Here is a 25,056-nt window from a genome sequence, read left to right on the forward strand (position 1 = left end):
AAAAATAGAGCTGCCAGATTTAGGAGATTAAAATAAAGAAACCAAATTAATTTTAATTTCAAATAATAAACCTTAGTTTTAAATAAGCAAATTATACCCACTCATCTGATAATCCATGTGATTTATTTGAATTTGACAACTGATATCTAAGCCATCTATCACACTAAGCAAGTAGAAGGTCAGTTTTTAACTGACAGAAAAAGGTGTGGATGATGTAGTCAAAGACAGGGGTGGGGTTAAGCACCTCTCTCAGCCCTTGTGACTGCACAGATCCTAGCCTATAAAGTCAAGTATCATGACTACTATTTTCTCTAGGTGTACAAGGTTGATAATTCACTATGTGTGAGATGAAGTGACAAACACAAATGTGAACTGCAGATATCACTGTATATGAGTAACTGTTCACTTTTCACAAAGAACTATAACCTGTTCATGTCTGAAACAAAGCCACTCCATTCACTGCTATTTGTATGTCTGTGCTTATGCTACTCTATTAATTATTGATGTCAAGATCTCGACGATACCCTTAAGTAAGCTGGAGTAAACTCCAACACTGTGTCTACCGTAATATAGCTCCGAGCATCTATTCTCTGCACTTTTACAATATGTGATAGTAGCTTTACCCATTTTTCTACCAGAATTTAGTTTACTGCCAGGCACAACAAGGGAAGCAATAAATCTCCTGAGTAAGAAGATAAACAAAGATGATATAATTTGTCTTCTCTGGTAGACACTGATGCACCATCTAGATACACATGCACTGAGTCACTGGCACCTAGCCTAGGGGAATGCTACTGATGACTTTGAGTTGTCAGATCCTCCAGCTAGTTGCTCAGGTGCTATAAACATCTTGTCCTACGTCACAGCCCTCAGTAGATGGTATATATTCAAGTGCTGACCCACACATGAGCATAATGGCCTGAACCCTGAACAAAGCAAGCCTAGACAAAGGCTGAGTGGGTTGCAACCATGAATGCCATAGGTACATAGCTCCCTAAACATTTGAGAGCTCACATCCTATTATGGTTATCTCAGACACAAAAAAAAAAAATGGAGCTATGGAATTTCATGTTTGTCCTCTTAGACTTCGGACTTGTCTTAGTTTGATTATCTTCCTATAGTTTTTATTCTTTAATTTGAAGCACGTGCAGGTGCTCATGGCTTAATAGTTTGATCCTCATAGGAAATTTTGGACTTGGACTTATAAAATCTCTTTGGGGTTAAGAATTGGGAATTTGGGAATATATATTTAATGAATTCTGCATTACAATATGGACACAGTCATTCTACGGCCAGGGGCAGAAAGCTCTAATTTGTGTGTCAAATATTCCCTAAAGAGGTCCATGTGTTAAGACATCAGATGGACTCCATGATGTTCTTGAAAAATGAGGGAACCTGTTGTATGGAGTGGCGGGCTGCTTCCTTCAAAAAATTGCTTCGCTCAACTGCCAACTGAGATGAAACTAGCACACAGGTTATACCATGAAAGACCTAATTAACGACGCCCCCATTCAGCAGGAAGCAGTTTGGAGAGAAAAAACTGTGCCCATGTTCCCAAATATGTTTTATAAACGTTCTTTTACATTTAAAGGGGGATATGATAGAGATATGAATAATTTACATTGATATGGATTTTGTTTTAGTGATTTAAATTTAAGGTCAATTTTGTTATATGTATATGTGTTTCTGATCTTGATTAAGGAACTGTGATTGTGTAGTTCATTTAAAAATGTAATGTATAATTAGAAATATAGATTGTTAATAGATAATCATAATAGTCAAGTTTGTAGTCATGTTAGTTAAGATTTTCTAGATGTACATAGATATATTTTAGATAGGCATTCATCATATCTTTCAAAGATTATAGAATATGGCATTTTAAATGTTTTAATAACTTAGGACTTTTCATGACAATGAGACACTCTGCTCCTGGCAGCACCAATCTACTTCAAGAGGAAGATGGGCATCGAAGAGGCTCATTATGAAGTTTGATAGCCATTTGGGCAAGAAACTGCTCTTGCCTGGACTATTGCATAAACTGGACACAGAGAACCCACAGAGAGAGGACTACTGAACTTGCCTAAGGTGAGATGATCTTTCGGGGTTCCTGATTCATTTTGAAAGAGTCTGCGAGACATTCTGCAGGACACAACAGATAGTGACTGAACTGACTTTGAATTTTCCTGCTTTATGGAAATGTCTGCTGGATACCATGGGCCTGAAGGCTGAAGATGGATGCCCCAACGGTACAAAAGAACTTTGGGTGACTGTCCAGGCAGCGAGATGTCTTTGTCATTTCTAGAGTTTGAAGTTTCTTAGTTCTTGTTTACTTAGGTAATATTATATCTTTCTGGTGTCTTTGATGGAGTTAAGAATAGTTAGTTATAGTTATAGGTTTCCTTAGTTATGATAAAGATTATTGTAACTTTTACTTGATAACTGTTTTGTTATATGTAATTTTGCTATGTTAAAGCCTTTTTTTTTTGTTTAAACCGAAAAAGGGGAAATGATGGAGGAAGGTCATTGGCTAATAAAGGAACTGCCCTGGCCCATTTTATTGGTTAGAAGATAGGTGGGAGGAGTAATCAGAACAGAACGCTGGGAGGAACAGGAAGTGAGGTCAGAGTCACGACAGCTTTCCTCTCAGGAGCAGACACCTGAGAGAGACGCCATGCCCCGCTCCCGGCATGAAGCTCCGACCCAGGATGGACTAGGCTAGAATCTCCCCGGTAAGCGCACCTTGGGGTGCTACACACAGATGATTAGAAATGGGTTAAATTAATATGTGAGAATTAGCCTAGAAGAGAATGGGCCAAGCAGTGCTTAAAAGAATACAGTGTCTGTGTAATTATTTTGGGCATAAGCTAGCCGGGCAGGCGGCCGGGGGTGCTGGGAACGCAGCCCCGCCACCCTTATTACTTCAAATGACCTTCCTCCATCAGAAACCTTTATGAGAGATCATTCACTGGGAAGTTTTAGGTTATTGGGGATAGACTCTTGGATAGAATTATGGCTTATTATGTCCCCGTTCTCTTTTGCTTCCTTATGAGATGGACCTCTTGCATCTGACATAGGTTGCTATAAAGATATACTTTGCAGGCCCAGTGGGGCAGTGATGGCACACACCTTTAATTCCAGCACTTGAGAGACAGAGGCGGGCAAGTCTCTGTGAGTTTGGGGCCAGCCTGGGCTCAAGAGCTAGTTCTGGGACAGTCTAAAAAACAAACGAACAAAAAAGATATACCTTGCATGCCCAGTCAACAAAGTTAGAAATGGACTGGAACATAAATCTAAAGAAATCTTTTTATATATGTTACAGGGGGTCACTCATATGTAAATAAATGTGCACATACTAATCATATTTGCCATACTCAATATTTCCACAAGCACTGCTTCTGTTATTCTGCAGTTGAAGGATTGATCATAGCCATGTCTAGGTGATTTCAAAAAAAAGGAGGTGCAGTAACACAGAAAGTAACATTTCAGCATCTTAGAGTGAAATTTCACTCTATTAGATAAGGAAGCTGACATTAAACAATGGAATACTACACAGCAGAGAAAACAATGACATCTTGAAATTTGCAGGCAAATGGATAGAGCTAGAAAACGTTATATTGAGTGAGGTAATCCAGGTCCAGAAAGACAATTATCATATACTCAGTCTAAGTGGTTTTTAAACATAAACCAAAGAAAATTCAGAAACTCAGAGAATCCAGACAACAATGAGGACCCTAAGAGAGACATATATGGATCCAATCTACATGGAAAGTAGAAGAAGATAAGATCTCCTGAGTAATTTGGGAGCATGGGGACCCTGGGGGAGGATTGAAGGGGAGGGAAGAGAAAGGGACGGGAACAGAGAAAAATGTATAGCTCAATAAAATCAAAAAAAGAAAAAGAAACTGAATGGCACTAATCAGATGGAATCACAGTTCTTTTTCTAAAATCCAAAGCAACAACATAATACACAGACATAAAAGTACACATAAGTCAATAGCTTGTCTCAAATACATTTTATGTGCATGCCTTGTTGTGAGCTATTCTTTTTGTCCTATATTTATTAACTATTTATTTATTTTGTCAAATAATGATAAAGTTTGTGATCTATTACATACAGCAAACTGAGAGCAAGCCAGAAGAAGGAACAATGAGAGGTCAGGACATTTTCACTTCGTTGGACAGCTTACCCTCTGAAGAAATGGAAAGCTGGTTCTATTTTCAGGGCCTTACGGAAATGTATAATAATCTGCTCTTGTAATCTTCTCTAATGCTCTAAGAAGTTCTGTCAAAGAGAACTCTTTAAGTCTAGAATGGAATAATATTTTTTTATCTTGTTCTCAGCAAAGATGGAAAAGAGGACCTACTCACTTATATTCAAATATAAGAAAAAGTTTTCTTATACTTAAAAACACTGCAAAATGATCCCTAAGCTATATGCCCTAATTCCTTCTGGAAATCCATTCCTTACATGGGCAAATCTGGTTCTCAAATTCTTTATTATGAGCAGTTATTTAAAATATCTAGTATTTCTTGGATAAACCACTATCAATAAGTAAATAACTTTTTATTAGTCTTATTTCCTCACTTTTTATAAAAATGTAAAGTTCTAAATAATATTCAAATCGAATAAATTTATAGTTGAAAAACCAACTCAGGTTCTTTTCTTTGTACTTTTAAGGAAGGATGCCCCCCAATAAATTATATTAACAGTTGTTACATAGAAAATTCTTCAAACATACAGTTGTATCACGTATCTAGTTGAAAACAAATGAACACAGCATTATCTAAATTGGGAGGTTGAAAACTAATGAAACCTTAATGAGATACCTTCCTTGGATATAAAATATATGGTAAAACATGACGACCACTCAAAGAATACTGTATCAACCTTATTCAAAGCACATTTCTCCAGAAACTGAAGGGTGACCCAACAGAGTTCTGTTCTGTGTCTGGGTTGTATCAAGTCTCATTTATGCTTTACCTTTATGATTAGGTATCTTTTATTGAACATAATAATATTATCATTTCCACTCAGGATAAAAAACACCTTCTGCTATCTTCTTGCATTTTGATATATAATAAAGTTGTAAACAACATATTGTTCACTAGAACCTGAAAAAGGACTTAAGAGTCAAGTTTCCCATGCTAAATAATTACAATGAAACACAGATAAAATCTTCTGGACAAAAACCAATATCTCACAAATGATTTAGCCCATACATCACAATCCCAAATGCCATAATTCTAAGTGTTAACATCTGAAATGGGCTAGATCTTTTATATCAAAGATTTTGAAATGCCAATTCCCAAATAATAATTCCTGGAGAAAAAAAAAACCTTCAACAAATAATCAAGGTTCTTGTTGGGAAATTTGCCATACATAATTTCCAATATATACAACAATTTATTTTTTTTAAACATTTTATGTTCTCTCTTTAGAAGAGCTGTCAAGGGAAAAAGTTCCATGAGGTTTTATTCAATGAATTTCTGATAAAGACAACAAGAAGGAAGAATAGTTTCTTCAGTAGTGATGCTAAGGAAACTGAACATTCAAATACAGAATATGGAAACAGCAGTACTGCTCAAGATAACACCTAAACAACTTACTGAACACAGAGCAGACAAGCTGGTGTCTACCTACAGCCTTCACCTCTATGTTACAAAGTTCATGGTACTGGAAGGTACTCTGCATGCTACCAAAAGAGAATTCAAAGGTAAATCAAAGGAGAAATGAAAGCTAAATATCAACCCAGCTACAAACCCTTTATCTACAACGGTGACTTGCCTGTAAAACATGTAGGTGCAGGAGTGGCACAAAGTTGGTAGGAGTAATCAACAAATATCTGAACTGATTTAAGACCCACTCTTGGTCAACTTCCTATCAATTTCTTCTTCCTTCATTTTTCCTAACCTTATTCATCTAAGCTGTATTTGCTAGATGATTCTTATCTGGGACCCAAAATTTTCTTATGAAGAAGAATAATTTGAAATGAATACTTTGATGGCCTATTCTAAAGTTGACACTAACAATTTCTTTCTATTGAAAAACATAGATTAACAAAGGCCCAGTGGCACATACATATACAATCTTCCACAAAACTTGCTTTTACTGTTTAAGTCTTGGTGTGCAATTCCCCTTTGTATGCTGTTAATATGTTTTATTATCATTGGTTAATAAAGAAGCTACTTTGACAAATGGCAGGGCAGAATATAGCCAGGCTCGAAGAGATAGATAGATAGATAGATAGATAGATAGATAGATAGATAGGGCAGAGTCATGGAGATGCCCTGTAGTTGCTGAAGGAGAAAGTTGGTGGAAATCTTACCAGCAGGCCAGAGCCTCATGGTGGTACACAGATTAATAGAAATGGATTAATTTAAGGTGTAAGAGTTAGTTATGAACATGCCTAAGCTATTGGCCAAACAATAATTAACATAGTTTCTGTGTGATTATTCATGTCTGGGAGGCTGGGAAATGAACGAGCAGTCTACTACAAATTCTATGTAACTCCTCTACATAATCACATGACAAACTCAAAACAGAATGAGGGGCAGAAAAAAATAAATGTGGCTATTTTTGTTTTCCCACTACCTTCTTTTCTCTTCTCCATTTCCCAAACTTGATTATTATAAAGTATGGAACATATTTATACCTCTGAATACTGAATTATTCTTCCTAAGAAGGCATGCATATTTGGGGATTCCTTTAGAACACATCTTCACAATTGTTTTAATGATTAATTTGACATCTACATATCTCTCACTCCATAACAGCAGCTACATTTAATAATAATAGTATTTCCATAAAGGCTTACAAATTTAGAAAGGGCTTCCACAAATATCACTTCATCCTTTTCTAATTCATTTTCAAATTATAAAATGCAGCCTGAGAGATCTTACCTGTTTTTCTAGTAAATAAAAAGCTTTTCTCCTAATACAAATCCTTACTAATTTCCTGAATTCTACATTATCCTTAATCCAAATGTTTATCTGATAGAAAAATTCTTGTATGAGTGTCTGATGTCACAAAAGCAACCAGAATGGCAGAAATCACTATCAGTAGATTCTCTCGAACCTTAATCCTTAAGGATGCTATTATACTTTATAACTGACTTCAGGTAACTCATTAGAAAAAGGAAGAGAAAAACAATAGAGATTGCCTCGGACAGCAACTGAACAGTATCCATGCAGCTAATTATATCCTCCTTTCTATTTATCTTGGGGCAGAAAAACAGGACATTTGCCAGCCAATATGGCATTCTGAAAAGGCAACGCATGGCAAGTCAATTTATTTTGGCATTTACATTTAACGGTGCTCAGCACCAGGTTACTTGCTCATACTTAGCAGATTGCAGGTTTGCAAAAGAGCTTCGTAATAACCTCTGTTATTGAGTTGCTCTGCTGCCAGCTTTAACTGGCACCTATGAATGTACAGTTTTCCCTCAGCAGTATAATTCCCTTGGTACTTAGTTAATTTATGGAAAATGAAATCTCAGGTTCACAGATTTGAAGTGCGTCTAGAAAATACTTTAATGTATTTTTACATAGAACAGTATACTTACTATACAACCTTTCTAAAATGCATGGCTTAATTGCTGAGTCAGGCTGTGACTATAATAGACATACCAAAAAACAGTCAGCAAATGATAGGCATTTCTTGAACAATAACTTCGAACAGAGGGTAAGCAATCACCATATTAAGATACCAGTGTTCGTTCCAGCACAAGAGATGCCAAGTAGTTCACACTTAATGCAAATGGAAATGACAACTTTTTCTGTCACTTACTAAGCAGGATACGTGTTTGCACACATATGTGTACTGATGTTTAAATACCCTGCCTCTTAGTATAGTGGTGACTGCTTTGATCATCCCTTATCCCTAACATCACCTCTGAAAACTTTTTAAACTTTACATACCATGAGATCCAGTATATCTGGTGGGGACAGATGTATCACTGGACAACAATCAAATGAAGAACAGTGTTGATTCTGCATCAGTACATACAATGTGGGGAATTCCACACCGAAGATTTCTAATTTAGCTATGGAAGGTAAATTTAGAGGTTTCAGATTTATTTTCAAGAGAGAACATCTTTAAATTTAATTTTTGAGAATTTCATATGGGTCCTGTATTTACCTCATTCTCACCTTCCCTTTCCCCCTACAACTTTTTCACTGTCCCTAAACTCATTTTTAAATTCCTATCCTTTATTATAGCGCTCTCTCTCTCTCTCTCTCTCCCTCCCTCCCTCCCTCTCTCTCCCCCCCCCTCTCTCTCTCTCTCTGTGTGTGTGTGTGTGTGTGTGTGTGTACAGTCGATGGCATCCACTTAGTGATGCTCATATGCATCTCTATGTGGTGCTGACCACTCAGGATTATATTACCTACTAGGAGACTCATCCCATGATAACCCATTAGGGGACTCATCCCATGAGAAGATTGAATATCCCTCTCCTCCAGCAGCCACTAATAACCTTTTGCTTGTCCTCTAGATTTTGGGCCATATGAGATTTCCTCAATCACTCTGGCATGCTAACTGGTGGTAGTGTAGTATATGTTTTGTTTAGGTGATAATATTTTTAAGATCTCATGGGTATAGATTCTCTATCATTATTTAATGAAGACATTATCTCACAGTTGATGCCCTTGTCCTCTGGCTCTTAATATCCTTTCATATAAGGAAGAACAAAACTACAAATCCATCTTTTGTGTAAAACTATATCCACATATTATCTGACATACCACCAGTGACTAAATGTTACTGTTACAGTTAACTTTTATTAAAAGTATGACAAGATCACACTGGAAGTATTTATATCCTGTATGTGGTTCGACTTGTTCTTTTTCATGAAAACCAAACAAAAAACCTAGACTATACCTAAAAGGCTATTTTTTTTAAAGAAAACCTCTTTTTTGATAACGAAGGAAATATAACCTTTTATTCCAAAAATCGCTCTTTCAGGACCCAGAGTAAAAGTCCCCTTGAAAGAGTTTGATGAATTTCTGATCAAGGGATTGGGCTTCTACGAGCTGTAGTGCCAAGTGGAGATTTGGGTAGGTGGTAACTGTCTTGTCCGAGGGAAGTACTTACAGCTCTTAAACTAAAATCAGATCCAAATGTGCGCGGTTGCTCTCTTGGGAATATTATGTCACTGCTCTACACCTCAGTGTTCCCTCTGCAAGGCAGGAACAACCACCTCTCCAGACTGTGACTGAAACTGCATTTTCTGATCATTTCAAAGTAGTTACAAGAGTTCAGCAAATGTAGGTCTAACAAATTAGAAGCTGGAATAAAAATCTTTTAATGAGGTGTTTCTAAAATTTAATGTCTGTGTGAAATACCTGGGGACCTTATTAAAATACAGATTTAAATTTCATTGCTCTGAGATAGCGGCTCAAGAGTCTGTATTTTAACAAGCGTCCAGGTGATGCTCACATGGCTGGTCCCCGAACCACATTCTCAGCAGCAAGGTTTAATGGACATTAAAGCAGGAACCAGCATCTGGATGCTGTGGGTAAGAGTAGCAGCCTTTGCAAAATCTAACCGCAATGATGTGAGCTCTGCAATTAAGAAAGAATAGAAAGGTAAATAGAGTTTCTCTGTTTAGACCTGCCATGGCCATATATACTGCCATAAGACATATTATTGGAAGACTGGTATTAGCATCACTAACAATGCTTTACTTTTGCTATTGTTTGTTTGTTTTATGGTTCTGGGAATAGAATCTAAGGGTTTCTGAGAGGAAAGTAGAACTACTGAGTTATATCCAGTCTTTGAAACCTCCTTTTTTTTTTTTTCTTTCCCCTCTCTTCTTTTTCTTCTCTTTTGGTCTTAAGCCCATTGAAAATATTCAAATAAGATAATGAAATGTTCTAAAATGCATAATGCATTTAATTATCTAAAGAGTTTCCTATCATTAACTTAAATATGAATTGACTTCTCTTTAAATTTAATTAGTATGTGTGATAAGTGTGCATGTGTGTGTCTGAATGTGTATTATGTGTATGTATGTGTGTGTATGTGTGTGCATGTGTGTGCATGTGTGATGTGTGAGTTCAGGTACAGCATCAGAAGATAGCTTTCAAATTTCACTTCTTTCCTTTCATATTGTGTTCCAATGACTGAAGTCAGGTTGTCACAGCAAGCGCTTTATTCACTGAGTCATTCAGCTAACCTTTCACCTGTTTTAATATGAGTAAATTTATGACCAGCAACACATTAGTATTTGAAGCAGCTAAAGCAGATTCGTGACAATGGCACTAAATCACCTAGTACACATCAGTACAAAATGTTTATAACTTAGGACATCATTCAGTTCTGACCTTAGGAAAACTGAATAGCGGGCAGTAAGCCTTCTTTTGTTGGCGTCTATGACTGTACTTTCCTTGCTTTCCCGCTAAGACTCGGGCTTCTAATTCATTCATTTATTTACAGTTATTTTCATTTGTGCACGAGCAGTTACTGTTGTTTTCCCAGCCTCTGTCACAGACAGTGCACTCTTCCTGTCTGTAGTTTGTTTTCACACAGTTTAAACAAATAAACAAAAGCACCCAACTGAGCTCCCTCTCTAAATTCATCTCATGGCAAGTGTGCTCTTTTGAGCTCCACACCGATAATGCTGACTGCTGGCTTTGTTGTCTGTCATACTGTCATCTTGTGGTCATTATTAAATTCTGGGTCAGAAAATGGACCTGGGTTATGCTTCCTCTCTGCCAAAGATACCTCTGCATGCAGTAGTAACCAGAATCTAGAAATACTGATCATGTCTATTTCTCCTTCCTCTCCACCTCAAAATCACAATCAAACGCTGTAGATTTCCTGTCACCAACATCCCTCTCTTGTCATTTCCTTCACTTCTTTGCATCTAATACCTTTCATTTTGTTTCATCTGCTGGCTCATTTTATCAGAGAATAATATCCAGCAGCAAGAAGGGTTGTCTAGGAGGTATCTTTTATCGTTTTGTTTTCAATACCTCCATTTTTTCTCCCTCCATATCTCCAACCCCCTCTTCTCTCTCCCCCAGATCCATTCTTCTTCCATTTACCTTCAGAAATGAGCAGGTACCAAGAATATCCAACTACCTGGCATAAAAAGCTCAGATAAGATGAGGCACAAGCCATCATATCAAGGTTGGATGAAACAACGAAGTAGGAGAAGAAGACTCTCAAGAGTGACAAAAAAACAAACAAACAAACAAACAAAAAAAAGAACAAAACCCCGAGACACCCGTAGTTCCACTGTTAGATGGGTAGGGCATATATTTTATCTATTGGGAGCTCACCAAGGCCAGCTGAACTGTGACTGAAAAAGCATGGGATAAAACTGGACTCTCTGAGCATGGCGAACAATGAGGGCTGATGAGAACCCAAGGACAATGGCACGGGGTTTTGAACCTATGTAATGTGCTGGCTTTGTGGGAGCCTAGCCAGTTTGGATGTTCACCTTCCTATGAATGGACGGAGAGGGGAGGACCTAGGACTTACCACAGGGCAGGGAACCCTGACTGCTCTTTGGACTGGAGAGAGAGGGGGAGAGGAGTGGGGAGAGGGGGAGAAAGGTGGGAGGAGGGGAAGAAGGGTGGGAGGAGGGGGAGGGAAACGGGAGGCTGGGAGGAGGTGGAAACTTGTTTTTTTTTCTCCTTTTCTCAATAAAAAAAAATGGAAAAAAAAGACAATGCAATAAAATGTGTCTGAAAAATTATTCAAATTATCCCTAACATGGTAGATATAAAATAAGATGAAAACAGTACAGTACAGTACAAGTCAACATTGTCGATTCTTCCATATTTCTAAAATCCTCCCTCTAGCATTTGAAAATTCTGGTTTGTTTATATTTCTGATATCCTTTATGAATACTTTGGTGGGATTTTGTTTATCTTTTTTCCTCTTAAAAAGGATACAGAAATTTGATTTTTGTCTGTTCTAGTGTTCTAGAATTTCACAATGATGGCTTTAATATAAAATCTACTTTCATGAAAGCATTAGGTTTTCCATTTTGAATTACAGGGTTTAGTTTTTAGGAAGATCGTGAAATATTATATATAATTATTCCTTTCCTACCCCGTAGTTTTCCCAGATCCCCCTCTTTGGAAATCCTAAAATTCTTATACTGCTAGACAGGAGGATTCATTATGCTTTTGTTTCCATATATTATCCTTGGCCAATATTGTAGTTCCTGAGAATTTTTCCCATCTGACCGTCTAAGTTTTTAATTTGTATATTTTATTACCATGTTCTTACCTTTTAAAAGGTCTTTTTCACTTCCTACAAAAACTTTAAAGTGTCTTATTCTTTTATGGGGTTTGAAAAGAATGTTTTTATCTTTCTCAGAGTATTAAAGTGCATACATTTCTGCACAGTTTAGATATTTAAGTTTTTTTCCTGCTTTCTCTCTGGTTCCCTCATGTTGTTGACAAGGTCAGATTCCTACTTCAGAAATTTGAAATACTAAACTTTATACTCATATTTTAGATCAAAGGTTAAAGGATTATTAGGAAGTCTGATTTTTTTTTTAAGGGGCTGATGTGATATAAGTTTCAGGGTCTGGTGTTGCTTCTTCTTCTATGAACCATTTGTAGTAGGACACACATGTTTTTCTTCTTGGGGTGGCCGTTTATATTCCAGAGAAGTCTTCCAGTTATGCTGCCTAAGTAGGTAAACTATTCCTCTCTTTCTAACCAATAATGCTGATGTTACTCAAAGTGATATATTTGAAACTCAAAACAATTAGTAACTTCCCATCACCCATCAACTGAACTTTAAATTTTTGCAAGGCTTATCGAGTTAAGCCATGTTGTGCTTGAATTTTCAAGGGAAAAAAAAAACAGGTCAGATCACCTTAAATGCCGATAAAATGTACTGACACCTATGAGTGGAAATTTATACATCTTGTAGGCTTTAGGGTTGACTTAACCTAGTCCATTGTAAGATTTATTTTATTCCATGTGCTTTATCTTCCTTTACATGGCTGTTTTACCATTCTGATGTAGAAAGATAACTGTAGATCCCAGCTTTACATCATCACAAGAGAGAGCAACATGAAGAGATCAAGAACTGCTTTTTAGTGTACCCCGAAGAATGAGATGAAACCACCGGAAAGCTACAGAAAGCCCCTCCTGGGTCTCAGGCTGAGATGCACTTTATTTCTATTCCTGACAGAGGGATGATGTTAGAATTTACTTTAGATCATAGAACTAGGATAGGGATACATCCTAGGTGGAGAAACAAATACCTATTTTAATAAAGCTAAAGAACCATACCTGAAAATTAATACTAAGTAGGCGGAATCGACACACACACAAAAGTCTTCTAAAAATATATCCACATTAAGTCCCGGGAACTTGTGATTAATACTCCCTTATGTGGTAACTTATAGAAGTGATTAACTTAGTGACCCACAGATGTAGAATAGCCATGAGCTATGCAGAAGCAGTTTTTCATTTATGAAATGTACTTTGATTTTTTTGGAATCTTCATAAATGAAGGAGGAAGATCCTTTTAACTTAAATGCAACCATAACCATATCATTTATATTCAATTAAAAAGGACATTCTAAGGCTGGCCATGCAACTATAACAAGATAGAGTTATTTTACATCCAATAAAGAAAACAAGGTGACTCTCCATTGTGCCACAGAGCAGGAGTTTTGCTTTTTTTCTATTTAGCTACCTATAAATATGAATCTCTGCAACATTTACAAAAGCAAACTTCATATATTATCATTACAAAATTGAGTAAAATAATGTCAAGGTACTAGTTCTTTAGTGAATATATCTTAGCCCATAAGTAGAAGTCAGCTTGTTTCTTGTGCATTTAGGAAAACATGAACAACTAATTTTAAAAACTAAAGTGGAAAAACGATACAGTAGAAAGAAGACTTTGTCACTGTATTGAGAACCAGTCTTTTCATCGCCAGTTAATTAAGGGTTTTGAATGAGTCTTTTAACTTGCCTGACCTCAGTTTGTTCATCTCTAAACTGAAGATAGCAGTAATAGCCATTACATGGTTCTGAGTTGTGGTCAGAACAGATAATAGCTTCTCAGTATGAGTGCTTTTGAAGCTAAAAAGGTAGATTATGGAGTCAGACTGCTATTAATTATCTCGAAAAGAGATACTGAAATGTAAAATATGCTTTGAAATTAAATTGAACAAAATGCTGCTCTGTTAGTTCCTTCTTCCTCAACCTGAACACTGAAAGTTAAAACCTACTGTGAAAATCTAAATGTGGTTTGTTTATATACTGATACAGTTATCAAAATGAGCTCTAAGATTGGAGTTTATGACACAAATGTTTTAATAAATACTTACTATATTATAGGAAAACTGCAAGAAAATTTTTTCTGTATTTAAAAATTAGCTTCCATGCATAGGTACAAATGGGTCTTGGAGCCTCTGGTGCTTTGAATGAAAATAGTCCCTGAAGGCTCAATAGTTTGAAAGCCATCAGTTGGTAGACTGTTTGGGTAAGATCAGGTGTGTCCTTGCTAAGAGTAGATGTGGCGTTGTTGGAAGTGATGTGTCTTTGAGGTTGCAAAAGCCCATACGAGACCCTATCTGCCTTCTACAGCTAGATCAGGATATAGCTATTAGCTGCATCTCCAGAACCATGCCTGTCAGCTTGCCCCTGCGATTTCTTCCATGATGAAATGGAAGTTAATAATGGATTAACTCTCTGAAAAGGTAAGCCCTTAACTGTTTTCCTCTATTTAAACCAATGATGATTAAGAATGTATTGCACTCAGCCAGGCTGCTGGGAGATGCTTCAGTGTCCTTCACAGAAAACTGTGTGGTGGGGATCCAGGCTAACACTGAGAGGATTAACAAGCTAATGAATGAGTCTTTAATGTTGGTGACAGCTCTTAATCCTCATATAGGGTATGACAAGGCAGCGAAGATTGCCAAGACCGCACACAAGAAAGGATCCACCTTAAAGGAAACGGCCATTGAGCTTGGCTACCTCACAGCGGAGCAGTTTGATGAGTGGGTGAAACCCAAGGACATGCTGGGCCCAAAGTGACTTAAATAAATTTATATTAAAAGAAACTTGTATGAAATTTTTTTTAAAAAAAGAGAGTTCTTGGTCATGGTGTCTAATGTCTATTTATCTGACAAATGCAAACATGCCAGGAATGCAACAACCATGTCAGTAAGGCATGCTGCTAGTTAAGTGACCTCAGATGTACGGGGGTGCAGGAAACATAGTCACTTATTTTCACACTATGTTCAGTTAAAAAGAGCCCTCATCAGGGGCAATTAAGAGCACTTGCTTCTTTGCAGGGGACCGAATGCAGTTCCTTCATCCACATGGAGGCAATCAACTGCCAGTAACTCCCGCTCTAGAGGATTCAAGACCTTCTCACCTCTCTCGTCACTCCATGCATGTGCTCCACACGGATATACACAGGCAACCACAGTCATGCACATAAAATATAAATTAATAAACAATTCTTAGAGAGTAACCTCCCTGGGATACTGGTGGGACGTCAGGCAGAGCAGAGCAAACACAACAGATTTGCTTTTCAAAAAGAAAAGGAGAGACAAACAAGATTTGGTGTTTAGAGGATGCTAAACAGCAAGCTAAGTATTTTCTCACTGAAAATTTCCAACAATCCTATAATGCAGTCAGTTTCTTAGTTCTGCCTATAGACATGCACGTTAGATAACTTATTCAAGGTTACAACTCGTATAGAAGACTTTCAACATAATTTAATCTGCAAATCTGTGTTTAAAACACCAGTTTTTGTTTGTTCGTTTGTTTGCTTATTTATTTCTTGAGATTTCATTCTTTTCTAATATAGGCATTCACCTCTTTATTTTCTTTTTTGATAAAAACTTTTTGAGCCGGGCGATGGTGGTGCACGCCTTTAATCCCAGCACTCAGGAGGCAGAGGCAGGCGGATCTCTGCGAGTTCGAGACCAGCCTGGTCTACAGAGCTAGTTCCAGGACAGGCTCCAAAGCCACAGAGAAACCCTGTCTCGAAAAAAAAAAAAAAAAAAAACCTTTTTGGTGAAATCCATATGTTTTGGTAAACTTTCATTTGCCTTAAGATGCTTTAGAAATTTCTTTTGGTTTTCTATTTATTCTTAATGATTGCTACATGGCTATTTAGTTTCTACATTCTTGTAAATTCTCTCATTTTACTTATTTTTATTCAATTCTAGCTTTATTATACTGTTGTCAGCAACAATACACCTGAGGATTTTAGCTTGTAAGGTTTGTTCTATGGCTTAGATGTGATTTATTCTGGATGACATTGTAAGTGTGCTTGAGAAGAAAGAATACATTCTTCTGTTGAGTAGAGAGCTCCTTCAGGGCCAGCTGACACCATTTGGTCTACACTGCTCCTTTACTGAACTTCTCTCCAGATATGTTATTAATGTAAATGAAGAATTTAAGTCTATTAAGAGCAAACGAAGTTCAAAATTAGCAGAAGGGATGCAATAGCAAAATTAGAATAGATAAAAGGACAAGAGAACAAAAGAACACTTTAAAAATCAAGTTGAAATTAATTTTATATAATGGAAAAATGAACAAATCTAAAGCAAATACACAAAGAAAAGTTAAGTAAAATTACAGATACAAGGAGACACATTGGATGAGAACGTGTTGGAGACACAGTGGATGTCTCAGGTATAAAATAAATATTATGAAACTATCTTATGAACAATCTTAGCAAATCAAGTAACAGAATAAATGGACACACTCCTAGAAAAACGAAATTTAATCAACACTGAATGAAGAAGGAATAGGACGTATGGATAAACTGATACGAAACAAGATAAACAATATAGTAAAAAATGTTGCCAACAGGTGAATTCTCTATTCTCACATATTAATTCCATAAAAACAAACAAAACAAATAAAAAAACAAGCACTCACAACTAATTTTTACACCCTTTCTAAACATAGAAAAAAATTTCAAAATATATCTATTATCAAAGGTGACCAAAAATGAGAGAGATACTTTATGTAAAGAAAGTTATTAAGACAATGTCTGTGAAGTTAGGTGAAAGAGTCTTCAATGGAATGCAAAACAAAGTCAACAAAATAGTAAAAGGATCAAACTTCATGTTCACTTCAAATGTATCCTGAGGGTGCAGGCCAGTCAATCAACATGATACAACATGTCAGCCAAAAGTAAAGGAGAGAAAAGAATAATCTCAACATGTAGGGAGAAGCACTTACAAACTATGAATCAAACAAAATAGATACTGCACGGCCTCATCCCAATGTATAAAGGATACAGGTAAAAATCCTACAGCAAAAATAATAATCAATAGACTTTAAAATATTTTCTCTAGGTTTTGAAAAAGGTAAGGATGCTCACTCTTACCACTGTTCACCAGGATTTTCCAGATCTAGTCAGAGCAACCAATGAGAGAGAAGTGCAAGGGAAGGAAGAAAGATGAAACTAGGGTTTGTCTGCTTTGTCTCTACCCCATCATATCCTAGCTCTCATTTTTGTGTTCACCCTCTAGTTGCTATGATATAAACCCACCGAGGGGGAAAAAGCATTCCACATTTATATGTAGTAAATAATTCATTCTAAATATGGATTGGTTTTGCTTATAGTCTATAAATTTGAGAAAAAGAGGATTGAAGGTAACATCTACTCTGGTGTTTTTCTAAATCTCAGATCTTATATGAATAGAAAATTTCTTCAGGTCCCAATGTATTAAAGAGTCATAGAGATCAAATAATTTGAATAAGCCCTGACTTCTTTCATGATTGCTATTAAGGAAGGGAATACAGGTACCTCTCCCCATGTCTGGATTATCCGCCAAGGATGCTCTGGAGAAGGAGACAAAGAAGATCTAAAAGATGTGCCTATACTTTTCTATATCTCAGTAGTTGTAGTTGTCAGCACAAGCTCCCCTAGATTGTGTCCTTACCCACCAGGATGATCTGATCCACGGACCTTAAGAAAAGAACAACTTTTTCCCCACAAGGGCCTGGCCTATGAAAGTGGCCTCCACTGGGAAATACACAGTGAGTAAGCAACAGGCTAAAAGTTTCCATTGCTGTGGGCTGATCCTGGCAGGAACTGAGATATTGTTTCTTCTTCTGTCAGACCCGCATTACAAGGTCCAGTGTTTCCTACATACTTCACAATTTCTGCCAAGTGTAGTCAATAAGACAAGCGGTCTCAGGAGAGCTCCCAGAGACAACAGAGAAGTAGATGAGATGAAGTGGAATGCCTTTCAAACACTGGGCAGAATTAGAATTGCACCCTCAGATACTCAAACAAACAAACAAAACCCTGACTTACTTTCTTTCTTTCTTTTCCACAAGAGTAACAAAAATATTACTTCATTAAGATAGTGTAATTGTATTTTCTATTATATTATTTTAAATATGAATTTAAATAAATCATATGTAAAGATAAGTATACAACCTACTCTGACTACTTACTCCTACAACAATATACCTGTCACCTACACTATCTTAGTTCTGTCATTTGTTTATTGCTATTATAGAAATAGAAAATACCATAGAATTATGATTTCACAGTTACAGTCAACAACTATAGAACTTTAAAAAATAATTCTGCCAATCACTATCCCTTTGATTGACACCAGGGAATGAACTCTCTGTGAGACTAGTCCTTGGGTGAGATGAGCAAGGAGAGTTCATTTCACCGCACGAATATGTTTTGATAGATGAAAAATTCTTAAAGTCATCCTCAGTAGGCTTTATCGATCTTATCTCTGAAAGAACGAAGAACAGTGACTGCCATTTTGAGGTGTTCAATAAATATGGATATGTAAGTGGAGGCCAGCAATGAATATGAAAGAGAAAGGAGGGCTATATGAGAAGGAATAGAGAGATGAGGTAAGGGGGGAATGATGCAATTGTATTATAATCTCAGAGAATAAATAAAATAGAACATGGCCCAATATGAAAAATTTTAAATCCTAAAAAGTATAAATGTCATTTTTTACTAGTGTCACACATTAAATTTTCTGCAGGAATAATTAAAGCTCTTTTTAAAAGCATAAATAAAACTTAGATAAAGGTTTTCACCTATTTGTTTAGATTCTACATGCATATCCCTAGTTTGCTATATGACTCTACTGACTTTCTTTTGATAGAAGGCATGGTCCTGATATGCCCTGGGGTGTTTCATTTTAAGAAATCAGACTCGCCAATATTCATTCATACTACCTTTGTTAGCAGAGTTGAAAGATAACAGTTTATTACAGGCTTCTAAGCAGTAAGCCCAGTCACGGTTTCGGGTTAGGTATTGAGAAAGTGGATTCTTCTGTCGGTTTTATATTTTTTCATCATGGGTTTCTACTGTCACTCACCCATGAACTTAGAAAGTTTAAAGACACCAAGAGGAAACCTTCTCAACCCATGTTCACATCATAATGCAGACCCTCACAGATGAGAGTCCTCTGAACAGTCATTGGTTATAAGGCAGACTGTTACTTCAGGTTGTTACTAGACAGCAAGCCTCCTCTTCTATGTAAACCCCTAGGTTGAGTTTAATGGGGGAACAAATTTCCTTAGTGTATAAATGAAATTCTCATCTGTCTTTTGAGCCTACAGAGACTCTGACTCTGGAGATGGGTTTTGGCCCTCAACTTCAGACCCCCAGCATTTTGTCTCAAATGTTCTCCAAGACCCTCTTCTCTGAGTCAGGTTGGCCCTCTGACTCTGTGACAGGGAGAAAAAAGTAAGAACAAAACAGCAACAGTACAGTTACTGTTATTTCATCTCATGATGTAAAGTTCTTTCTCTACCTCCTGTCCAAACTCATTCAAGAACAAAGACACGAATACGATAGATCACTCTAGGTACTGCCTTCTGTTTTCTATAAAGTTTACATGGGAACTTACAAAGCTCAATATTTTAACAGTATGTTCTCATAAATAATATTTATTTCTTATTCATTCAGTTTGGGCTTGACTTCCTTTTAGGAAGGTGATGTTAAATAATATTAATATGTTCCATAAGATTCCCTGTTGTTTTTCCAGAATAGAAAAGAAAGCTGGAAATTTCAGTAAGTTTGCAAGAGTTTGAGAATGTTATATACATCATGGAAAAGGTAAAAGTTCAATACATTGATATCAAACTGCCACTTAAACCATTTAGAATAATACTCTCTGAAATAGTTATAAGGACTGGCTTAAATAGTAAAATGTGTTTCTAATCCAACTTAATTAGGCATGTTTTTCAATCCTCTTCTAAATACAGCACAATAGTGAAAAGTATCAGACTGGTGTAACCAACCTTAGAGTTTCAATAACCATACTTGTAAAATAACTAATATGATAAGAGGGATGAAAAGAGAGAATATTCTCCTTTTTGTTCTCTGAAGTCAGAGGATAGTGGTACATGTCTCAAATTTTTGCAATGCTAGAAGCCACCTGTTTCCTTGTTCAGGGAGGTCCTAACCGGTATATTTTAACCAGTGTCCAGTCTACAAAAATGAGCTATGAACTTATGAAGAAGAGGAAAGCAATGTGACTTAACGGCTATCTTGTTTAATGCAATCACATGGCATAAACCATAAAACTTCCTGGCATCACTTGAATTTCAAGTATCACAGGCATTCATTCATCACATATCCCAATCTTTTTCCCCCATCTTTGTTGATTTGGTTTGTCTTCACCTCCCTGGATGGCTAATGGACTCATGGAAATGGGAGACCCAGAGGAGACTCAACCACAGCCTGCACTGCCAAGTGATAAGGTCAGTGCATTTCTATGGCATAATAAGGAGGCTGATGTCTCTGTCTGTGGCTACTGTAGCTGTCCACTAGCAGTAGGTGGTCTAGCACTTACAATTTATCCTTTGGGTCCAGGCTCTCTGTTTCCCCATGTTTTCTCGGGGCTGTTGTAAAATCACATGTGCTTTCCAAGTCTAGCCACTTCTAGGAATCAGGTCCCTTTGGTGTCTGCCCAGTGTGGGAGGAGCATGACTGAGAAAACTCTTACTTCCCCTATAGAAACCAGTAATTACATCAGGCAAAACAATGTGTCAAAATTAAAACAAAACAACAAAAAACCACCATGGAGGTCTGGTAAATATTACAAAGAACTTATAAGTACAAGACTGCAGTAACTGCCTCTGTGTGTACAGTAACCATTCTTGGAGACCTGTACTCTAATATCATCAGCTAGATTAAAAGGGAGAATATTTTTCTTTTTCTCTCCAAGATCAATTAGATCCAAGGGTACTGTCAGACATCTTTAGAAATGTTCTGTAATTGTGGGGAACCACTTGTTTTTTTTTTCTATTTTTATTTATTTATTTATTTAGCTCAAGAAATCCATGGAGACCTTACCTAGTGAATTCTAAGAAATGTTCAGTCTACAAAGATCAACGTTAATGCAGAGGAATGATTTCTTCAGTGCTTCCAAGTAAAGGCCTTTGACTTATTGTCACTAATGGAACAGCTAGTATAAGAAAGACTAGAAGACATAGAGGACAAGACCACCAACTGGCGCAAAAAGTAGAGGAGGAAGAGATGATAAATTTTGGCTAGCCTCAATGTCTTAACCAGCAAGCAAGGAGAGCCAACACTTAAAATGACGGGTATGTTCAATAGTCCAAGGGATTGCACTCACAGACGTTATAATGGTTCTAGTCTATATAAGATGTTTCTTGGACAACTTCTCACTAGTTAATTTCTTCTTGATAAGTAAAATGGTATACATATATAAACCTTCAGACCTCGGCTTAAAGCAGCATTTACTTACAAAGAGACAGCCTCACTATTGTTTTAAGCGAAAACTTGAATGATGACCAAATATTTAAACGCCATGTGAGAAGGACATCTTGTTTATTCTAGCCACTTCAACAACTCTCAAAAAGCCTGAAAGCAGATCCTGGGTTTAACATTCTAGAGAAAATTCTGATAGGCCAAGGAACAATAAGGAGGTGCCCAAAAGATGCTCATTCCTTAGAACCTCTCGAAATACTCTAACAGACTTTGATTTGAACATTTAAACTAGACTGCATTCTGGCTTCTGGTTCTCTGCCTAGGACTTGTAATGTAAATAACTTATGCCTTTACTTCTCCCTCACATCTATTCCAGACATCAGACAACAGCAACTTTATCACAGAAGTCATAATGTGGGGACCTTGGGCTTTAGTGGTTATCTGGAAAGGACTGCAAAGTGTGACCAATGGCAAACAAAGATAGAGAAAATAGAAAAATACAAAGCAACGAAGTATAAAAATTAAAACAGTCAAAGTAAAAGAATTCAAAGTGGAGGCAGCAAAAGCTGGTGGCGGAGACATTTCAGGAGAGAACCACACGGTATGTAGCAACAGAAGCTAGAAACATTCAACTGGGAAGAGATGTGCACAGGTCTGGAGGCCCAGTTACAAACTCTCAGTCACCAATGTGAAAGAACCACCAAATACCTCTGCCAAGAGGAAAATTCATCGATACTGCTCAGATCTAAGTCATAAACAGGTAAGATATATTACTTACCCGGTTTATACTGTCGTTCGCTAAAATAGCCTGCAGTAGAGTTTTCTCCAATTCTTCCAACTTCTTCGAACATTTTTTAAGAATACGATTAGATAAATTAAAATCATCCATCAGTCTAGCTAATGTACCAACAGCTTCCATCCAAAAACTTGAGAAAGGGAGTTTGGGGTTACGGTAAAACGTGATCAGGCCATCTAACAACTGTGCAACCGAATCAGAAACTGTGGAGGAGTCTCTCTCAAAGTGGCTCAAGTATAGTTTCAGACCACTGGATTCTGTCAGTTTCTTCAGTTCAAGCAGATGCTGTAAGAACTGCATGTGTGAAGACGGGGGATTTCCCAGGGTGGTGCAGGACTTCTTGTCAAGAGGCAGTGGCAGAAGGGGCGGGGGGCTGCAGCTCTCCACAAGATGCTGGGACAACTCTGCAAGTTCGCTTCTTTGCTCACTTGACAAGATGCATCCAGAATCATCCATCAAAGCCACAGTATTTTCAGAACTTCTAGGTTCCTCATCTGGCAATGGGGGGAACACATCATGTCCTGAAATAGAAAGGGACAAAAGTATTATCTTCCTGCAGCTAGATATCTTAAAACCAATACAATGATTTTATTCTAAATGAAAATACTACATAAAACATGCAAATGTACATAAACATTTAGCAAACAGTGTAAAAAATGGCTTAGATGCAAAACAGACATTGTTTGACTAAAGAAATGTTTTACGCATTTTCATTCAGACCCCTCATTCAACAACAAGCATGTTCCTAGTAAGTTACAATCATTCCGAGCTTTCTCCTCCATGCAGAACTGAAACAGTTTTTTCAACAATTTGTTTTATTTTTAATTATCAGTATGACTGTCGGTCTGTATGTGGTTCTGTATAGCACAGCACAGTGTGCAGAGGCCACAAATGTGCATCAGATCCCTAAGTCCTGGAGTGAGCCACAAACCTGGTTCCGAGGCACTCTGCAAGAGCAGCAAGTTCTCCTAATCACTGAGCATCTCTTCATCCCCAACCAGAACAACTCTAAAAGGAGTATTTCCATCCACATGTGTGCTAGGAGAGCACAGTACTCAAATTGAGCACTGACTAACCTGGCTGCTTGGTTTTAATACCCTCAGCAAAGTGTCATGGGTGCACATGTTGGGAATGACAACATTAAAATTTGGACACAGAGAAGAATCTCCTCACAATCCATGAAAGGAATGCCAGATTTGGCAAAAGAGTATCATGGTGAAGTTTTATATGTTACAGATTACAGTATTAAAGTCAAGTTATCAAACTGAATAAAAGAATAATTGTATTTTATTTTGAAAATAGCTCTGAACAATTTCTATTTTGCATCCACTCAGATTTACACCACTGGCTAAATGTTTGTGTACATCTTGTTTTTAAATATTTATTTATTATGCATACAATATTCTGTCTGTTTGTGTACATCTCATGAGGAGACATACTCAGGGCTGTAACTTGCTCCTGACTATGAGAAATCCCTCATGGTTAACAGATAAAATGAGCAAGGATCAGCATTTTGATAACTTATATCAAACCATAAAAATTTTCTAGATAAGTTACAGAGATATGAGAGAAACACATTTAGGTACTTATAACAATAACCAGTTTAAATATTATAGAAAACTAACTCACAATAATTTAGGCTTTCTCATGGCATACAATCACCAATATGTAGTCACTGTACAACATACTTACTCTCCTCCCTTTTCTTACTGTTAAGGATGGTACCTATAACTAATGTTTACATTAGCAGCCAAGGCTTTCTTTTGGAAAACATTCATAGCTTAACTAGCTAAATAATAATGGGCAAGAGAAACTATACTGAGTATCCATATAGAAAGGTGGAAGAACCACATTTTTCCTTCGAAAGGATTAAACAACTTGAGTGACAATATTAATGCACAATAATCTCTAGCAATAGTCATAAGCAAGACATTTTTTGAGAAAGACAAGTATTTAAATACCCATACCTGTTTGAGAAAAACACAGCATGGAAACAGCAATGTGCCTCTGACCCATTAAGAGAGTATTCCACAGCAGCAATCAGAACCTATGCATGTGCTTGGGTCTATTTTCAGAGATCTCAAAGCTAATAGAAATACCATACAAAGTGGGTTTCAGTGATATGTACAGAATACCCCATTCAACAGAATATGTACTCTGTAATAGCCAGGGGAGAGGCACTGAAAAAAATCATGGGGGAAATTTAAAAGTAACTTGAATTACTTTTAAATTGAAAGTAGAAACATAAATTTTTAAGAACTTCTGAGGTATAGCTAAGGCAGTTCTAAACAGAAACGTTCATAGCAATATACTTTCCTTAAAGAATAAGAGCGATCTCAAATAACTTAATTAAGTACCACAAAATCTTAAATAAACAGTAACAATAAAAACCAAACTCAGTAGATGGCAAAAAATTATAAATATCATGATGCCTAACCTCTATTGATCAGCTACTGCATAACCCCTGCACCTATGGTTTGCAGAACATTGCTGGAGATAGACAGACTATAAGAATCAAAAGACCAGAAAATCTGCTGTGAGGTTGTGATACCTAGAAATGCCAAGGAAGTTGGATCCTTGATACTTC

At 36.9% G+C, this 25,056-nt stretch overlaps 1 protein-coding gene across 1 annotated transcript in view; it reads right to left on the bottom strand.

The window, feature by feature from the left end:
- The window catches only part of Mei4 (meiotic double-stranded break formation protein 4), a 158,951-nt gene that overhangs the window by 83,309 nt on the left and 50,586 nt on the right, over positions 1-25,056 (bottom strand). The window contains exon 3 of the mRNA XM_041679717.1: positions 22,452-22,990. Within this exon, the coding sequence (XP_041535651.1) occupies positions 22,452-22,990 (539 nt within the window). The remainder of the gene's footprint in view (positions 1-22,451; positions 22,991-25,056) is intronic.

Source organism: Microtus oregoni, unplaced genomic scaffold (genome assembly GCF_018167655.1).
Source record: "Microtus oregoni isolate MIOR12 unplaced genomic scaffold, Mior012 000032F_ref0000030, whole genome shotgun sequence".
NCBI classification, from domain to species: domain Eukaryota; kingdom Metazoa; phylum Chordata; class Mammalia; order Rodentia; family Cricetidae; genus Microtus; species Microtus oregoni.